The 19237-nt window shown below is 37.0% G+C and overlaps 1 protein-coding gene across 4 annotated transcripts in view; it reads left to right on the top strand.

Annotated features, from left to right (window-relative positions):
• SPAG9 (sperm associated antigen 9) overlaps positions 1 to 19036 on the top strand; it is a 65958-nt gene extending 46922 nt beyond the window's left edge. For 2 of the 4 annotated variants that reach the window (XM_069799186.1, XM_069799188.1), the window contains 14 exons: positions 253 to 420; positions 1193 to 1364; positions 2518 to 2745; positions 3493 to 3688; positions 4519 to 4641; positions 5203 to 5283; positions 5784 to 5851; positions 7074 to 7222; positions 8385 to 8556; positions 9526 to 9639; positions 11420 to 11458; positions 12326 to 12502; positions 13302 to 13439; positions 15333 to 19036. In XM_069799186.1, the coding sequence (XP_069655287.1) occupies positions 253 to 420; positions 1193 to 1364; positions 2518 to 2745; positions 3493 to 3688; positions 4519 to 4641; positions 5203 to 5283; positions 5784 to 5851; positions 7074 to 7222; positions 8385 to 8556; positions 9526 to 9639; positions 11420 to 11458; positions 12326 to 12502; positions 13302 to 13439; positions 15333 to 15448 (1941 nt within the window). In that variant the 3' untranslated portion in view covers positions 15449 to 19036. The remainder of the gene's footprint in view (positions 1 to 252; positions 421 to 1192; positions 1365 to 2517; positions 2746 to 3492; positions 3689 to 4518; positions 4642 to 5202; positions 5284 to 5783; positions 5852 to 7073; positions 7223 to 8384; positions 8557 to 9525; positions 9640 to 11419; positions 11459 to 12325; positions 12503 to 13301; positions 13440 to 15332) is intronic. The other 2 variants (XM_069799187.1, XM_069799189.1) reach the window with 1 other exon arrangement.
• The last annotated feature ends 201 nt before the right edge of the window (positions 19037 to 19237 follow it).

Here is a 19237-nt window from a genome sequence, read left to right as displayed (position 1 = left end):
ATAGATTGAATGTTTTTATTTTAAATTCAATTATTTTCTTTCTGAACTGAATCTGTTTCTTTTTAAAGCACAAGTGAATCAGAATTTAAGCTTCAGTAGAAATGTACATGATTTTAATCTTAATGAATTCCTTAAAACGGACTGCAGATATATAATAATTTTGATATTACTTAGCATATTTAACAATGGCTGTGTCTTTTTTTTTTTTTTTTTTAGTTTAACTTTTAAGTGAAGTATTTCTTTTCTTTCAAGCTGTGGTGTGCTGTAGGGGTAAACCTATCAGGAGGGAAGACACGAGATGGTGGGTCTGTGGTTGGTGCTAGTGTATTCTACAATGATGTGACTGGTATGGATGCAGATGGCAACAAGCAGCAAACAGGATCTCAAAGTAGCTTAGACAGACTAGACCAAGAGCTCAAGGTAAGGTCACTGTAAGGCATGTTGAATAGTTTATATAGTTAAACATCTTCACTGTATATCTGTAGATTAATAAAATATTTTGTGATCAGGTTTATTAGTAACAAATAGATTCTTCTTGGATAGTCATCAGCCCAAGGTATTTGGGTTATTGAATCCAACTACAAAAATACTGTGATTCTTTCCTGTTTTCCAGCTGGTTGGCAAATCTCAAGAGCAAATCAATTTTACATCAAAATGATCCACTGCTTAGACCAGTGCTGCCTGCTTTAAAAAACATTTGTGACAGAATTTTTCATGTTCTGACTGCCATATAAAAAAGGGGTTTTTTTAGGTGTCTGTGCCTTTGTTTAAACATGTGTTAGCCTTCATGTTTTCATGAAGAAACTATGAGGGTATATTAAAGGCATCAAAACAAAGGCTTGATTTTAAGTGCTTTGGGACATCACATTAATCTGTGGTGATACCAAGTGTGGTAGCTGGCACATAAATAGTGTTCTTATGTAGCTTTCTACTTGTCTAACTGTATAACTGTGCAGTATAATTATTTTCTATAGTTTTCTACACAAATATGAAATATGAAGGGTTTTTATATTCCAAATGCGTAGAGAACAAGTAACTACATGTAATTTTACAATGGCATTAAAGATATTTAACTTACCACATATTTATGTATATATCTGTAGTTGATAATATAAGAACATACAAGATCAAAGGTTCTATTCTTGTCCCACTTCCTGTTACTCACTTATGTTCTGCCTTTGTTCTCCTTCAGGACCAGCAGAAGGAGCTGAAACATCAGGAAGAATTATCCAGTCTAGTTTGGATCTGTACTAGCACACACTCTGCTACAAAAGTTATCATTATTGATGCTAATCAACCAGGAAACATTCTGGACAGTTTCATTGTTTGCAATTCTCATGTGCTTTGTATTGCTAGTGTACCAGGTAAAGACTTGTGATGGTTTAGCGCCTGTTTTTTTAATTGTATCTTATTCAGATTTTCTTATGCAATGAAAAACCAAAGATTTGTTAATTAGTGTGATAAAATGTTACTGTAACACAGCAATAAAAAGTGTTTAGTTATAGGGAAAACTACTGGATTTCTATTCTACTGTTCCACTCTTTGGTTGGCTCTTGACCTAAATTAACTCAAAGGTAGAGAGATGTCAGCAACCAAGACGAAGTATTTTGTCTGCTGCGTTACAAATTGTGCAATAGTGCCAATGTTTTATGCAATTGCGAACATCACAAAAGAAAAATATGTTGGCTTTTTTGACCTCTTCAGCCTCTTGAAGATAAGTAGCAAGTCTTGGAGCTTCCTGTAGAGGGAATCCTTGTTACATTGAGAGTGTATGTGGATAGTGTAGTCAGGGAAGTTTATAGGAGGATGTTATGATTCTGGAGAAGAACTAAGTGTGCTTTTGGATTTCTTGCTTCTTGGCTTACACTTATAGAAGTCTGTAGCACTAGTTCCAGTGAAGTAGTTTTGTTTAATAAGCTCAAAACATCTTCCAGTGAAGTTTGAGGTTTTGCTCCACTGAAACTATATATAACTTGTAAAATCAAACCAGTGTAAAATACAGTAAAATATGATAAAAATTTCAAGAAACAAAGAATGATATTTCAAGTCGCAAAAGTGGTTGGGAGGGTTGTATGAGAGAAAAACAGCTTTTCTTTCCAGAACATGTATGAGAGAAAAACAGCTTTTCTTTCCAGAACAAAGCATCTATTGCAGTTAAAATCTTCATTAAGATGTAGATGGGTATCCCTGCATATATGCACTGTTATAAATCTAATTTTAATGGAAAATCTATTTGAAATAGAAACAAACTAGTTGGAGAACTCTGCAGATTGAAATATGATTTATTGACACTTGGATGTGCAGCATGTATAGATTCTGCTTTTGCTTTTTGAGCTTTATGACTGACAGCATCTTTAATGTCTGCTGATCGTGTTAAAATAAGCTTGTAGATAGGTATCTGCATGTTAAATCTCGGTTGCTGGAGAGTTCATTCAGTTTGAACCTTAGTTTGTTATTAGATAGAGAAGTGATGCACCTTTATCCTCACAAGAAACATGTGAGTTTAATCGGTTTCAGGGGCAAGGGAAACAGACTATCCTGCAGGAGAAGAAGGGTCTCAAGAAGCAGATCCCAGTCAAGTGGACAAGTCATCTCTGTGTGGAAGTATGACTAGCAACAGCTCTGCAGAAACCGATAGCTTGCTAGGAGGAATAACAGTGGTTGGCTGTACTGCAGAGGGTATCACAGGAGCACCTGTAGCTCATGATGCAAACGGTGGCTCACCAATGACAGATAAACAGTCAGGTATGAAAATCTTACAAGTATACTAGGGATGGCCAAACACCATTATGTGTAACTGAAAAATGAATGCTGTAAGTATTTAATGTAATAGCTTGTCTGTAAGAAGTGATAACATGAGTATTCTGTGGGAAATGGCCTATAAGTCTGATGTACTTGCACTGTATAACTGTAGCTGAACACTTTGTGGAGGTGATACTAAATGGGTATAGACAATTAATTCATTCAGATCCTTTTGAGAACTCCTATCTTGTGCATGGTCTAAAGAGAGCTTTTAAGTTATTCAGTATTTAAAATGCAGATCTTGCTGACAAATGACTAGAGAGAATGTGGATATATGCCTTACATCTTGTAAAGTGTTAACAGAGATTTAAGGGAAGCTGCTTACTTTTTAGGCATTCTTAATATTTTCTGTCAATGCCCTTCAGAGCTGTATGGTGATATGATTGTTAATGGGTATGTGGTTGTTCAACTTGTTCGTTTTTATTCTAGTTAATCACTTAAAGGGCAATCTGTGCCATCAGTCACTGGGTTGATACTTAAAGTCTATTTGACACTTGTTGATACAGTGCAACCTACTAAAGTTTGGGTGTTTCTGATCTGATTTTTTTTTTAGATGAAACAAAATCTGGATTGTGACTGGTTATTGCAGCTATTAACTTAAGTTTTAAATATCAAGTTCTGGCTGTTTTAAATAATTGAGAATTCTTTTGCAGTTGTTAAAAGCTTTTCAAATTTTTTTTTGTTCCATAGATGCTGCAACTGAAAGTAATTCAGTAGATGAGAACATTCCAACAGCAGAGGAGGCGACAGAAGCAACGGAAGTCAATGCAGGGACAGGAGAAGACACAGCTGATATTGCACAAACTGGAGTCTACACAGAGCATGTCTTTACAGATCCTCTGGGAGTGCAGAATACAACAGAGGCTTCTCCAGTGTACCAGCCTAGGTACATAGTCTCAATCCTCATACGTCTTAATATGTATTTAAAAAGAAAAATAGAATGTTTGTAGGAACACAACATGAGGACAAAACACCTACTTTTTTTTCTCATTAAATATGTTGAGTTTATATATGTAGTCTTGGTAAAAGACACTGTACGCTTTGCTTGCATGAAAGAAGGGTTGCCTTTGTCTGTGAACTCATCCCTCAAGTACAGGCACCTCCAGAATGAAGTATTGAGTGTCTACCAGTTTGTCACCAAGATATCTCACAGGCTTAATGTGAATGGCGCTGATCTAGAGATGCCTGTTTAGATTCCCTGTTTTGAGGTCAAAATAAATAAGAATTACATTCCTTTCTTCCAATCAACTGCTTGTTCAAATGTAGGTTTCTTTTCTCAGAATAGTCAATCTGTGAGTAGTTACAGGAGTGGAGAAGAAGCTTGAAAGTAATCAGTATTTTGAATCTTTAGGAATCTTCACTCTCCACATACAGGCGCAGAAGTATTATACAGCTTTTTAATAAGTGTTTCTTTTAACATGTGCCTCTTATGTTGTGACTTTCTTATGCTGTTCCCCAGGGATATCAGCAATACTGATAGGCTCGAATGGAACCTAAATTTCCTTATACAAGTAAATGTACATTTGAAGAAATTCATTGTCTTTGGGGTTTTCATCTGTATCGTTATACATTTGTGCACAGTTACTGTTTTTTAAAATACCTTATGTTCTTCAAAAGCCAGTGTAGAAACCAGCAGCAATGAAGTAAATACCTAGGTTATAATCTGAGTAATCTGTGCACTTTATTCAATGTATTTTAACTGTTCGGTTTTTTTAGTACTGAGTCAGAGTTATATAAAGACGTTGCAGTTTTGCCAAATGAGCAAGATCTAGTGAGAGAAGAAGCACAGAAAATGAGTAGCCTTTTACCGACAATGTGGCTTGGAGCACAGAATGGATGGTAAGAAAATGCTAATCCTGTTAAATTTATTTGAAAAATTATTTTAAACTTGCTTCTTGTGCCTACAGGCCTGACAACTGTCTTGAGTCAAGATTAAGTGCAAGAAGACCTCCAGAGAGCCTAAACTTTGTACGCTTAGCTACATTTAGGCATTATAGAATTCAAAGAAAGTATTGTAGGTGATTAGCAAGCTCTTTTTGGCAGATAACTCTTTCACCTGCAGAAAAGTTGTGGTGTTTTTTTTGTGTGTGTGTGTGTGGTCAAAGAAATTATGGTCTGATAATTCCATAACTTTCAATATTTTATTATGCTAGAAAAATATATTGCCCTTTTTACTGCAGATGTACCTGCAAAGGACTTGGTAATGTTTTATGTCTCTGAAAAACCATTCTGCTGCTTACATAGTTCTTTCTTTCAGTCTATACGTAGTTTTCAGTGGAAGACGAAAACTTATTTTCCCTTTGATTGTGGATTTCAATTATAGGGGTTTTGCTTGGGGTTTTTTTCCTGTCTGGTCGACCTTTTGTAGTGCTTTTAATCCCTCCTGATTTGTCTTTGCAGCCTGTATGTTCATTCGTCAGTGGCCCAGTGGAGGAAATGTGTTCATGCCATTAAACTTAAAGATTCTATTCTCAGTATTGTGTAAGTCCTGAAAGAATGTCATGTAAATCATAATGAACTTTTGTTAAAATAGCCAAGTAGTTTTATATTTCCTCCTCAGATATTGGGAATGTCAGTTGCCATAAATGCATGCATTTTCTTTGAGGGGCAGTGGAAAACTTTTGGGGAGTAAGGAAAATAAAAGGAATCTTGTGTCTGTTGGAAATACTGTAGCTCAAATGATGAGCTGTAGCTGTATACTTGGTATTCTTGGTAGCTGTATACTCAAAACAGTTATAGGTTGTTATGCTTGATGTTTTCTTCAGCTGCTGTAGCTAGATATTTTTTAAACTTTCTGAACTGGATTTTGACGCCTTGTTACTGTCCCTTCTCTTGAGCTATATTGTAGAAATCAAAACAGTAGGGCTAACGTGAATATAAAAAGTATGCTGAAATATAAAATGTTTATACCTCACTTTAAACTTGCAGTTTCAGAAATGCAGTCTAATGGTGTGTATTCTTGTGCCTCCTTTTTTTCCCAGACATGTAAAAGGAATAGTATTAGTTGCACTAGCTGACGGAACACTAGCAATATTTCATCGAGGAGTTGGTAAGCATTCTAATAGATCTTGAAACGAGTGAAGTTGTAACAGTACTTAGGGAAGAAATGTGCCATTTTTAAATAGTGTTTTGAAAAGGTATTCCCCAATGGCCTTTTTACATGTTGTCTTGAGAAATCTTTCTAGTATTTCAGTTGCAGTTTCAAGTACCATTTTTGCACTGTCCTGGCGCGCTCCTAGAATCTTTTCTTACTCTGAGAAGGAGAAAGGGATTTATCTGAGCTGAATAGCAAAGAACCCATTGATTAAGTCCACTTTGATCATCACTTTTTTCATCACGCTCAGTAGTCATGTTTCCTGTGTTGTTATTAGTGTTAATAATTGTCTGCGGCCAAGTCCTTCAATGAGAATTTTGTAAGCATCCCTTCTGAATTTCTGCCTAAACCACTCCTGGACAAGTTCTGTTCTTTCACCCTCCAGAATAAGGACCTGGAGGGGAAGGTCTTACTATAAGTAACTGGAACTTATCTGTTAGCTTGTTTCCACAGACTCCCCGTTCATTTGTTCTTTTCCTTGTGGAGTTTAAATCCCTGTGCTCAGCATTTAGAAGAATTAAAGAAGCTGCACAGCACTAATGCAGATATTGGGAAAGATGCATCTGGGATGAAGTTGTTATGTTTTTAGTGTGGTTTTTTTTTTTTAAAACTCAGACTCTAGTGGATCTCAAGTAAATGTCAGTGATGATCTGTGGCTTAGTTCAGTCTACAGAAGAATTTTACTTGGTGTTGAATGACCAAATTTAGTATGCTTTTAGTAGATATCAAGTGCATTTCTTAAGATCTTGCAGCATATTTAAAAAAAATCTTGACGCACTGGTCAACAATTCTATGTTCAGTCAAGCAGCAAGTGCCTAGCACTGTGTGGGTAGTTGCTTGTTGTAATGTATAGTGATGCCTATCCAAGTAAAGCATTTAGCACTAGGTAACTTTCTGTTTTTAAAAATGTTTTGATATGTTTTAAACATGAGTCACTGTACAACCTTATTATATTAAAAACAAAAGAGCATTTGGGATGGTGGTAGTTAGTATAACTAGTTGCAGGGGTTTTTTAATGAGGAGCCTAGCCATAAATTTCTATTGACTTATCCAGATTATTACAGTGCTTTTAAAAAAATTAGACTGTTAAGATATTTGCCTGTACTTTTAAATAATTTTTAAACTCATAGGAACCTATGTTTTGTTTCATTTTTTTCTTTTCCCTCTGTTTTTGAAGATGGTCAATGGGATTTGACAAACTATCACCTCTTAGATCTGGGCCGGCCACATCATTCCATAAGATGCATGACAGTGGTACATGACAAAGTCTGGTGTGGCTACAGGAACAAAATCTATGTTGTTCAACCAAAGGCCATGAAAATAGAGGCAAGTTAAAATGGTGCTTAAAATAATTAAATGTTATGTTTTAATGTCGTCTCATGCTACAGCTCAAACTCCAGAGTACTCTAGAGAACAGTTGTTTGTTCACCAGTACGGAAACAAACAACCAAACAAATTTGTCTTGGGGAAATACTGTTACTTTTTCTTAAGATGTTTTCATTGTTTTGGGAGATTTTAAGCCATGGTGAGACAGTTCTTATTTATTGAAACTAATTGGGGGGGGGGGGGGTAGTTCTCCACTTCTAGCTGGCCAGGAACCGACGAGTGTCCTTGTGCAGAGCTTGTAAGGCTAGCTTCCAGCTTATTCTCTATGTGCATGCCTCATTATGTCCTCCACCCACCTGTAACCTTTTCTATAATCTGTCTTTGCATACTTTAGAGGTTTGTAAGTGTTAATCTTGAATGTACTCTCCCTCCAGTTATAGAATAGTTTATTTATATAAGGTGCATAAGCTGGTGTTTCCGCAGTGTTGTATGTGTACCTGGCATCTCAAGTACAGAAAGTGGCTAAGGTTTCTGAAAGCTATTAGCAGTATTAATACTTCAGCTTCTGCTAATTGGCCTGAGACATGGGCCAGACCTTTTGAGGGTGACTGCTTAGCTCTTCTGAAAGTATCAAGCACCCAATTAATAATCTATTTTTGTGAAGAATATGTATATATGGGAAAACTGAAATGAAGGAATTCATACAAGAGTGAAATGAATTGTTTTGCTGGCGGATAGTGTGTATTTTGCACTGCGTTGGTATTCAAGAGCAAGGCTTGACAGAACTAGGAAGAAAAAACACTTTTTGGGCATGTATATCTTGTGCTGTAACAGGAGGACCTTATAACAAAAAAGCTCCAGGTTAAATGGAGATGGAAGCCAGAGTAGGCTGGAATACGATGTGTAAATGAAGACACGGTAGGAAACTACGGCTTTGAGATCACACTCCAGGGAAGGCAATCAGCATTTTTACTATTACTTTACCAGTATCATATGGTAATTGTAACTAAGCTAAACACTGTACCTGCAAGTGATCGCGCAAATCAGAGGGTCATAGATGATTTAAGAAAATTGCCGGTATTGGCGGTGTAAGAGCAACAGAGAAATCTTTCTTACGCTTTCCTTTGTTTCATCTTCTCATTTAAAATCCAATTTTTCATAGAAGTCATTTGATGCGCACCCAAGAAGAGAAAGCCAAGTGAGGCAGCTGGCATGGGTGGGTGATGGGGTGTGGGTGTCTATTCGTCTGGACTCCACCCTGCGTCTCTATCATGCGCACACGTATCAGCATCTACAAGATGTGGACATTGAACCTTATGTAAGCAAAATGCTAGGTAAGTTGATGAGAAAAACTGTAGTATTCTTACACCTCTTGCTGTCTGGAGCTTTCTCTTCCTGTTATGGATCAGGCAATTCTCACTACAAACTAGGGGGAAGGGTGGGTGGCAGGCTAGTCAAATCCTGTTTGTGAAGACTTGAATCTGTCAATCTCTAAAGCATGATGAGGATGATGGGTCTTCTGATGCAGTCTGTTGGTCCTGCCTGATGTCTAAGATGTCCCTAAAAACTCAGAACTAATGAGGAAAATGGTGGCTGGGTTGGGCAGGCATCAATAGAGACACTAAAATCTTTCTCTGTTTTACTGTACTGATGCCTTTTTCTAAATCTAAGAGTGGGAAGAATCCATTACTTGCCTGGAAAAATTGCCTCTTTTTCAAGAACACACAAATGCAAAATAGCAAATTTTTATTGCTATTGAAGCTAATAAGCTTTCTGATGTTTTTCATTAATGTTTATATAAGAGCAGTTTGACTGCCTACATAACACAACAAATACATGTAATTGGGCCGTGGGAAATCCTTCACAAGTATGTGCTTAGCTGGTCAGCTGCCTTCTGCTCCCCTCACAGGGCTAATGAATGAGAAATTAATTTTAATGGATGAGAAATCATTATCTTGCATCTGTAAACTCACCTTTTTTTGTTTGTTTGTTTGAAAAGCTGCCCTGGTACTGTAAGCCCCAAAAGACTTTTTTGCGCAGCATTGTGGAGCCATTATACCTTTTGTGCTTTCTCGCAGTTAATGTTAGTCTCCTTCTGTATAGGTTCACAACTTAATTAACAGAGTGTTTTAGCATTTTAGGTTATCTTTAGAACTTAAATGTACTCCTCTACCTTGTTTTTGTTTGAAGTGGGAGGGAATTACTTGTCTGCGTGGTTTGGGAGTTGGAGTTAAGATTCTCTGTTATGGAACTAAAATTATTCTTGCTCATAATTTTTGATGAAAAGCATCTTTTGTTTTTAGGTACTGGTAAACTGGGATTCTCATTTGTGAGAATCACAGCTCTTATGGTGTCTTGTAATCGTTTATGGGTAGGAACAGGAAATGGTGTCATCATCTCCATTCCATTAACAGAAAGTAAGTAAAATATAAATGAATAGCACTGTGCAATATGCTGTAGACACAAAAAGAGAATATTAAACGCCATTCAGATGCTTGCTAATGGATAGAAAGCTTTACTGCCAGGTCTGAATCTTTCAGGTTTGTAACGGATTGGGCCTGTGTGATGTTTAGCACCTAATCTGTGTACATGGTTACAATTACTCTGAGCAAAAAAGCACATCTCCAAAATCTCCTGTACTTCAATTTGAGCAGAGTTGTTGTGGCTTGAATGAGAGACGCTTTGAAGCCTTAGAGGTGTTACGAGTATTAGCAGCACTTATAGAAGTTTATTGCTTGGAAGAGATGGCTTTAGTGTTCTAATTAATGTTATGTTTTGATTGCCGTATGATCACCAGAGTAGATTTTTGTTTGATTTGAGCAAGTTGATATTGTTGCTAATACAATTTGATTGGCTTTAGCTCTTGAGAATTCATCGCAAAGCTGGTATAAAGGACTACAACAGCAGTAGTACTGACTGCTTTAAAGGACACATTTAAAGCTACAGGAGTTGTAAACACATTCTACAAATAGGGCACTAACTTCTAGGTAAAATTCCAGTAATGCAAATCCAGGTATCTGCTTAATAACAGACCCCTCTGTCATAGGCTGAAACTCCTTGGGGGTGGGAGAGAAAGCATTCAGATATGGGCAGTTGAACCTCTGGAGAAGGAAAAAGTCCAGTTCAAAGGCAAAACAAATCTTAAGTAGGTAAAGCTTGGGAAGAATCAGTGTGCAAATTTATTGCATTTAAAATAACAAAACAACAACAAAAAAAGTCCCATAAAAACCAACCCAACACTTGTGCCTGAGACTAATGTTAGAACACATGGACAGAAGTTTCAGAAAATAAAATACAGAAATTTGATAGTCCTAATTGTACAGTTGTTATATAGAAAGTAGTACAGTCTGACAGGTGATATTTTAGGGTAATTGAATAGTAAGAACTCTTCATGTTGTATCTGCTTTGTTGAACAGCACATACATGCATTTTTTTCTCATACTGTTCCATTACATCATCCACCCATTCAATAAATGTCTTTTTTTGCATTGCATGAACGTACTAAGGAAGGACAGGCTTCCTATCATGAATTTGAAATAGTTTAAATCATGCTTTCAAAAATTATAGCGCTTAATTTGCATCAAGCTTAATGTTTCCAGAGGAGTTTGTTTTGAAACAGTAGTGAACATGAAAAAAATCCCTATTAAAGCTATTTAGTTCAATTTCAGTTTTGCTAGTTGTTCATGAATTGGAACAACCGTTTGTGGGTGGCCTGATGGTGGGTTTGAGAACCCTTGTTACAAATATTCACGGTTTTCAAAAACAGTCGCATCCTTGTATAACCAATTGCATATCTCAGTTCCCTGGGTCTCAACAGCAGGGCATCTTCCAGATCCACAGATGATATTTCAAAAGGGAACTTGAAAACATGAGTTGTTCTATATTATTTTGGTAGCCTCCTGCCAAGGAAAGAGAGAAAGGGGAAACGTTGCTAATCAATAATAAACTTTATAGCGATAAAGCACATGAAAGTGGCGGTGCTTTCATTGTCCATTTTGTACTGAAACTTTTATAACAAGATGCTGTTCTTTGTGACTTTTTATTGAATCTTCTGTAATTAGATATTTACTGGTTTTAGGAGCTAAAATTTTAAGCTCTGCCTTATCAAAAACCAAAATATGAGTGGTGGGTTCTCATTAATCCTTCTCCTCTACTGTCATACCTATCCATTTCCCCTTTCCTCCTTTCTCACTTTAGCTGTAATCCTCCACCAGGGACGTTTACTGGGGCTGAGGGGTAAGTGCAGATCCTGAACAAAAATCTACTTTCAGGCTTCTAATAGCCACTTCGAGGCTGTTTCCCACTCCTTATAGATCTACCCTTTGTATGTTCCTAAATGTTTTTCCACTTGCAGTTACTGCATTGCAGCAGTTTTATGTTTGCTAAATGGCCACCAATCTGCTCAGCAGTTTAGTATATCATCCTGTGTTGCAGCTGAACTTTCATACAGACTTTGTTTTTCTTCCAGCCAATGTGATACCATATCTTATAACTTTGTGTCATTAATCCACATCATTTACTGTCTTGTTACAAATCACTGTTTCTTTCACTACTTTGATAGTCTTTGGAATGGAGATGGCTTGTATGTCTAGCATGAGTACTTCTCTGTTTTAATGGATTTTAAAACTTCAGTAAAAACTAGATGTAGAATTATAATAGGGTAGCTCCTTCATGCCCACAGGTGGCTATATTTAGAGAATTTTTGCTGGCAAGGGGATACCCTATGATTAGTTGGAATGAAACTGTCTTTAATTATATGTTTAAGTACATTGAATTTGCTCATACTGAAACACATTAGAGGTACTTATTTTCTGTGAAAGATACGGTCCTTTCGCAAATTATTTTTTTCCAAAAGTAGGATATTAAAATCTGGTGTTTATGCTAGACTAATAAGAATCCTGCTCCATTTTCTGATGTACTTAAAATAACGAAGCATGCAATCTTTTTTCTTTCCAGCTCTGTCTTGAATTGGCATTGCTGCCCTCCTGTTTCATTTTTATCTAAGTTGGCTTTAGCTTTTAGATGGTACCATAAGGTTTCTTAACAAATAACCATTTCTGTAACTTGTATTTTCAAGTAGAAAACGCTTCTCTTCTTTTACAGCTAATAAAGCCGCAGCAGGCTCCGGAAACCGTCCGGGGAGTGTAATACGCGTATACGGCGATGAAAACAGTGACAAAGTGACTCCGGGAACATTCATACCATATTGTTCAATGGCACACGCGCAGCTTTGCTTCCATGGGCACCGTGATGCTGTTAAATTCTTTGTCGCAGTACCTGGTGAGGTTTTATTACCATTCTTCAAATGAACTTTCTTTTTCGCCTTCATTTGCTTAGTTAAACATAGTGTTTAGGCAAAGATAGCAAGTGTATGAAATAGTGCATTCAGAAACGTTTTATCATGTTTTATTACCGAGATTTGTCTGATTCCCAAGTGCAATGTTGTTTAATGGGAGGAAAAGGGTTTGGTCACAAAGGAAGAAGTGCTTTGTTTCCATCTGGGAAGAAGGTACTGTGGTGAGTGAGTACTTGCCTATTAAGAAGGCAGTCAACTGTTAATTGATGTAAGGTCCAATTTAAGAGTCTGACATCCTGCAGGAAGGATGAGCTACTAAGGGAAAAGCCCACAAAGGAAAGACTCTCAGTTGAAAAAGCTAAGAGTTTCCTAGAAGCTGCAGTGCTGGCCGAATGCCCTCTCAGTGCTTCTATGCACCTCATGTGCTGGAATTAAATGACAGAAGTTTGCTTAATGGGCTGACACGCGCTGAATCATTTCAGTTGTGTGTCTGAAAGTCTTTAAGTCTTGTTTCAATGTCATTCTCTAGATCTGCATACCTGTGCTGTGAAATCTATCAAGAGGCATTTAATTTTCTGGTTTGCATTGAACTGACCTGAACAGATTCTTCATCTCTTTAGAGAGATGAAATCAGAGCAAAGCTAGCTTTCTGTCCCTCGCTGAAGAGATACTAGAATCCAAACTTAAGTGTATCATTAGGCATTAAGTATATCATCCAATGACCAAATACAGCTGGTATTATTCTGTGAGATGTGGCATAAAAATGTTTTGTTTTTAATCCAGGTCAGGTTGTTTGTCCACAGAGTAGTGGTGGAACAGAGCTAACGGCTGATAAACCAGCCCAAGAGTCCTTCAACCAGAGTCCCTTAAAATCGATGTTGGTGATAAGTGGTGGAGAAGGATATATTGACTTCAGAATGGGTAAGAAATACTGAGCTTAAAATCAGTTGTAACCTCTTCATAGTGAAAGGTCATTAACCATATAATAACTTCTGTTGTGATTGCAGAGTGCATTTGTGTGGTCAGTCAGTGTATAGTCTTTATTAAGCAGGCGGGAGGATAGAAGTATCTCTATTCTCCCCAACATACACCTTCAGCTTACTCTTCTCCTCCCAATAAACCATGACCTCTGAGTTGCCTGTGTAAAAAGGCTTATTTGAAACTCTGCTTTGGAGTCATGTACCACCTTACCATTTATACTTTGTCTTACTTTGACAGGTTAGTCTTCTGTCTCAAACTGCTGGAAAATACATCCTTAGTTACGTAAATATGCAGACTGACTACAAAAAAAGTCATGTATTAAGTGAAGAACACTCAAACTAAAATTTACTCATTTTTGAGTGAAGAGAAAAAGTAGCTCGCTGTTGTCTTTGCATGCCCTTATTTTGATCACTGCTTTTTTCAGGTAGCACTTTTGCATGATCCTACACCATAAAAGATTTCTTGTGTAAACTTTTTTTTTTAATTGCAGCCACTGGGGAAATAGAACAAAACGAGAGTGGTGGTTGTTCTATGCTTAGAATATGCAGCTAGACACCTTGATAAAAAGTGCCTAAAAGAAGTCAGAACCCCTGGACCTGGTTCTGACCTTTTGCCTAAATCTGTCTATAGTGTTTTTCAAAAACAACCAACCAACAAAAAAAACCCACAAAGAACAGTACAAAGACAACCCATGAAGGCCAGCCCAAATTCTGTCATCCCACTAATCAATGAAAAACATGTTCCTGCCGGTAACCCCAGTGGAGTTACGGGGGAGGCAGGACTTGAGGCAATTCTGTGCCACGCTGTAGTGAGTAGTAAAAACTCTGCACTTTTTCCAAGCGGGTATAGCCACATACCAAATGTGCGTTTTGCTGTCCTTGTGGCATGATGCAAAGCCATGAAGTTAAGCGTCAGTACTATAGCTGCATTAGCTCAGCCATTACCACATTAGTGCAGCAAACTGGCTCAAGAGCAAGTTCAGGCTATTCTATGTTTAGATTCCTCACACCTCCAAAGTAGTCTAACCAGAAAGCCAGCCAAACTGTGACTTGAAACCTTCCTGAAGTTGTAGGTCAGTTCCCATTTCATCTGATTAAACTGACGTTCTTCTGTACCACAAGACTGCCTCTGTATTGAGGTTTATTACTGTCTACGTGCAGTTTTGTTTAGTGGTTAGTCTGTCACCTTTGATCCAAGTCAGCTCATGTCACCAAGAGCTTAGACACAGTTACAAAACTGCTCTTCTCTTCTGAAGAGCAACGATGGAGAATACGCTTAAGGCTGTCTTGTGCCAGTGTGTGCGGTGTTGTGACAAGCAAGGGTAACTAGAACAAGAGGAAAGAAGGGGAAAGGTTCATCATAGATGTGAATGTGGCGCTGTCTCCCTTGTGCTCAATTACTGCTCTTATTTCCAGAGCACTTTATATGGTTTATGTGTTTATGCTAGCACACTTTCTTGTCATATAACCATCTCCATTTCTACCTGGGAGATACTGCAAGTTTGCAAGTTAGGTTGTTGTTTTTCTGCCTTAAAGAGTTATAAGTAAGTAATGAAATGTGTAGAACATGGATACTTACGAAACCGCATTTAATTTTGGCGGCTAGAACTGAAGAATATGACCATCAGAATACGAGGCTCTGAAATAATTATGCAACAGACTTTCAGTTTGTAATGTATATATTTACAGTCTTGGATATGCTTTTACATGAGCATATGGCAACTACTGTCTTTTATAGCGTTTTGCTTGTAAACCTGGATGTCGCTTGTCTTGCTCCATTTGGTGTTAATACTGTTTTTTATCGTGTGCCTGAATCAAAGCTGCTGTTTTTCAGGTGACGAAGGTGGAGAATCTGAACTCCTTGGAGAAGCTCTACAACTTGAACCTTCTGTAGCCAAAGCTGAGAGGAGTCACTTGATAGTGTGGCAAGTAATGTGTGGCAGTGAGTGAGCCTGTAGGATGCAGCTGGAGACCTTAAAGAAAAAGAAAAAGAAAAAAAAAGATAAAAAAAAAAGCTTCTGCATGTTTTTTTATTTTGTGAAACCTGTTTCACTACATGATGTTGAAGCATTTCTTTGCTGTTTAACTTTATCTTGCAAATCTGTCATACCTTTAACTATACAGGAATTAGCTTGTGCTGGTTTACTGCACCCGTGTTACATGGAACAGTATAATGAAATCAGATCTTTCTCAAAATTGGTGTGCACACCATAGTAAGCAACTGAGACATTAGTTTTACTGTACCACAGCAATCTAATGTAGTTCACTTCTTTGGTAGTCTCACTTGAGTTCAGCTTTATTACAACTGAGCTTCATTTCACTGTATAATGCATTGAGTAAAACAGCAAAGTTATTCCCAGAGTATTAAAAAATTGACAAATTATAAGATGGATTATTAAGACTCATCCAAATATTCAGTGAGGGCTAAAGCAAACTGTAAATTTCAGCTTCTGTTTTCAAACCTGGAAAGTCTTGCTCATATAGTGTATACGGTTTAATTTGTTACATTCATCAGAATATCTGGGGGGAAGAGGGGATTGTATAGGAATTAAGATGACAATATTTAAATAAAATCACATGTCTTCACTATTGAAACTTAAAAGTTTGAGAACTGCTGCCCTCAATAATGAGCAATTTTGAGCATAGCGTTTTTCCATTTCCCTGACATGGAACAACTCAGTTTCCAAAGGGTATTCTTAGGATGATTTAAATTTGAAAATAACTGTAAAATTCTTGAACAGGGGATATGTTTTTGTTCTTTTCTTGTCTTAACTCCTTATGTCCTAAGCACTAGAATGATCTTCTCTGCCTAGCTGGTCAAACTCATGAGGCACTACATGTGTGAAGGTTAGAGACCTCGATTAGAGCATGAGAAAAGACTGAGAGTGTACAGGAAAAATGCATTCTGCCCAAGTGAGATTGTAAAGGAACTTTAGTGCCAGATTATTAGGTACAAAATGTATTTTTTTGTAGTTGCATACCCCAGTTTAGTAAAAAAAAAAAAAAAGTTAGCAACAATGTTAGCAGGTAACACTAAGATTGAGTAAATTGATGAAAGTCAGAAGACTCTAATATTAGGCTGACATTCTGTCTACTCACCATCTATTTTTTTAACCATAAGTGTGAGTTGAAGACTGTCTTGCTTTTACCTTGGATTTCCTACATTAGTATCAGACCTAAGTTAAATACTTCATGATTTCTGTACTTCAGAATACTTTAAAACCCAGATTTGCTTTTTCGTTTAGTCTCTAGAAAGTAAAAGTTTTGAGGGGTTTTAATAAACATCCAGCATTTACCCCCAAAAGGCTGGGACTGTTCTGTTCAGATTAGCAGAGAAATTTAGTAACTTGATTATGTGAGAGAACGGAACAGTTTCAGAGGAGTAAATATAGAAACACTTTTTTAAAACTGCCTAAACATTTTTATGCAATAGGAGCAGTTCTGGTCTATCAGGCAAACATGTGTTTATATATTTTTCTTAATTTTTTAAATGAACACATTTAGCTGAGGTCTATTGTGTAAATATATATTTAGGCAGCTTTTTCAAATGCATATCATAGCTGATAAACCAGAAGAACTCCATTCAGGTCTATTGGTTAGATTTATATGTATAAATACTTTTTAAGCGACATATTTTGTACACAGCTGTTCCTCTCGTAAATATGTATCTAGGACATGAACTATGTAGTAAAAATCCTTATTAAAGATGTCTAATATCTTGGTAGTATTTTTCTCTTCAGAATGCCAAAAGTGATGAGAGCATGATGTTCATAATTTGCTTTCCAAATTCATCTTTAATGTCACTCCTAAAGTACTTTGGCTTAAATATAAAGTCTGGGAGCTTTTTAAAAATTATACAAATACAGAAAGTAAACTGAGTAAACACTCTTAGAAAGACCTATTTAAAACTTGCATAGACATGTATGCTGAATCTGAAGCACATCTGAACTAACTTACAAAATTGGATGTCTAAGAAAAATGCTGTCTAAACTTTTACTGTTGTGCAGAATCTTCACTGTGAGTGGTGCAGTTTCATTGCTTCTCCTGCCATTTTCTTAATTTTTTTTTTTTTTCCCCTCTTTGGAAAACACAGTCTCCAAAGCTTTTACTCACTGGTTGATTGTCACATTCTCATGTTCTCAGAAAAAAAGCGCACAATTCTGTTCCTTGGTTCTTGTGTAGCATTTTATTTGTAATTAGCGATGAGCTGTTTTCTCTGAACGGCTTTACTGCTATCAACTAGAGCAGTTCAATCTGGCAAGTGTGTACCTGGTCTTTTGCCAAATGTATCTGGTCCACCGTGCCATTTTAGCCACCTCAGTGGGCCAACTCTTGCAAATTTTTCAGAGAATGATTGTTTCTGTCTAAAAGTGGAGGGTTTTAAAGAAAACAGTAGGTTAACTATGTACCGCTGTGGGTGTAGATAAAAGGCATGTGCACTTCTCTGTATTTCTCATTTAAAAAACTTTATCCCCTGTCCTAAGGTACAGTAGATTAGATGGGTCCCTGTTGTCATCACAGTGCCCTGGGATTTCTAAACTCTGTTTAAGGTCGCTTTGAATGGTGAATAAAGCACGTAAAAACTCAGGCACTGAGATGACAATACACTCCTACAAATCCGTCTCAAGAATGTGTTTATGCATACACTCATGTGATTAAAGCATCATATAAATAGGAGCTAATCTCTTGATAGCTACAGCTTGTTAATAGTTTGGAAACATTTCGAGCACAAAATATGCAGCACATTACTTGCCTGGGTAAGGGTGTTTGCATGGTAAAGGTGAAACGCGTTGTATAAGCTGCTGCATTGTCCATTTCTTGTAAAGGTCTTCCTGCGTTGGATCAGATAGAGCTGGCAGAGCGTAGACACTTTATCATAGGCTGCCTTAGTACAAACAAATGTTAAATCTGTTTTATTATACTAACTGTTCTAAAGAACGTGTGTCTTTTAAAATGCTGTGTAACTGAATATTTATTTCCATGTGAGTATTATAAAAGTTACCAAAGGATTAAACCTGACTTAGCACTCTTGTAAGCGGCCCTGTTGAGACGGGGTCTTGTGAAGGCCCTGCTCTGTAAAAGAGACACGGTAAACTCAAATACAGTTCTTTAGGGAAATTAAATGTTTTTTCTAACAGGGTTATGCCATATTGTAACAACCTATGTTGCACCTCAAAGCATTTTTCTATACACTAAATGTTTCTCCCGCCCTCTAACAAGATTAAGTTTCCTTTATTAATTTTGTTGATGCACATTTCTCAATCTTTTAAGCATATATTTTAAACATTTTATGGTCTGTAATTTTTGGAAGTTTTGTCTGTTGGACACTTTACGCTGAATTTTACTTGCCTCTGTAATCCGAGATGGATACTACAGCGTTAAACTTGCTGTCTGTTAAAACTTGAGGCTTCTTTTCTGTGAGCAGAAAAGCTCATATAGCAGTGTAGTTATTTCAGTATTTATTTCTATTATTGAATCCATGGGGTTCAGAATGTAACTTTGTACATGAAATATATATAAATATGTATATGAAACATGCATTGGATTGGTGTGTTCTTTGTAGTCTCATGTTAAGTTCAAAGGTTTTTGATACTACCAGAAGGCAGAATAATTGGGTATTTTACACTAGCAGCCAAATATTGCCATCATAAATACAGGTAGCGTAATATATTTGAGTCAGCCCACGGATAGCAGTGTAATCCCGCTCTCGTACTGGGCCTAAGCAAAAACTCTGAAGAA

This window comes from Haliaeetus albicilla, chromosome 12 (assembly GCF_947461875.1).
Source record: "Haliaeetus albicilla chromosome 12, bHalAlb1.1, whole genome shotgun sequence".
Lineage (NCBI taxonomy): Eukaryota > Metazoa > Chordata > Aves > Accipitriformes > Accipitridae > Haliaeetus > Haliaeetus albicilla.
Note: the sequence above shows the minus strand (reverse complement) of the source record. Positions and strands in the feature narration are given on the sequence as shown.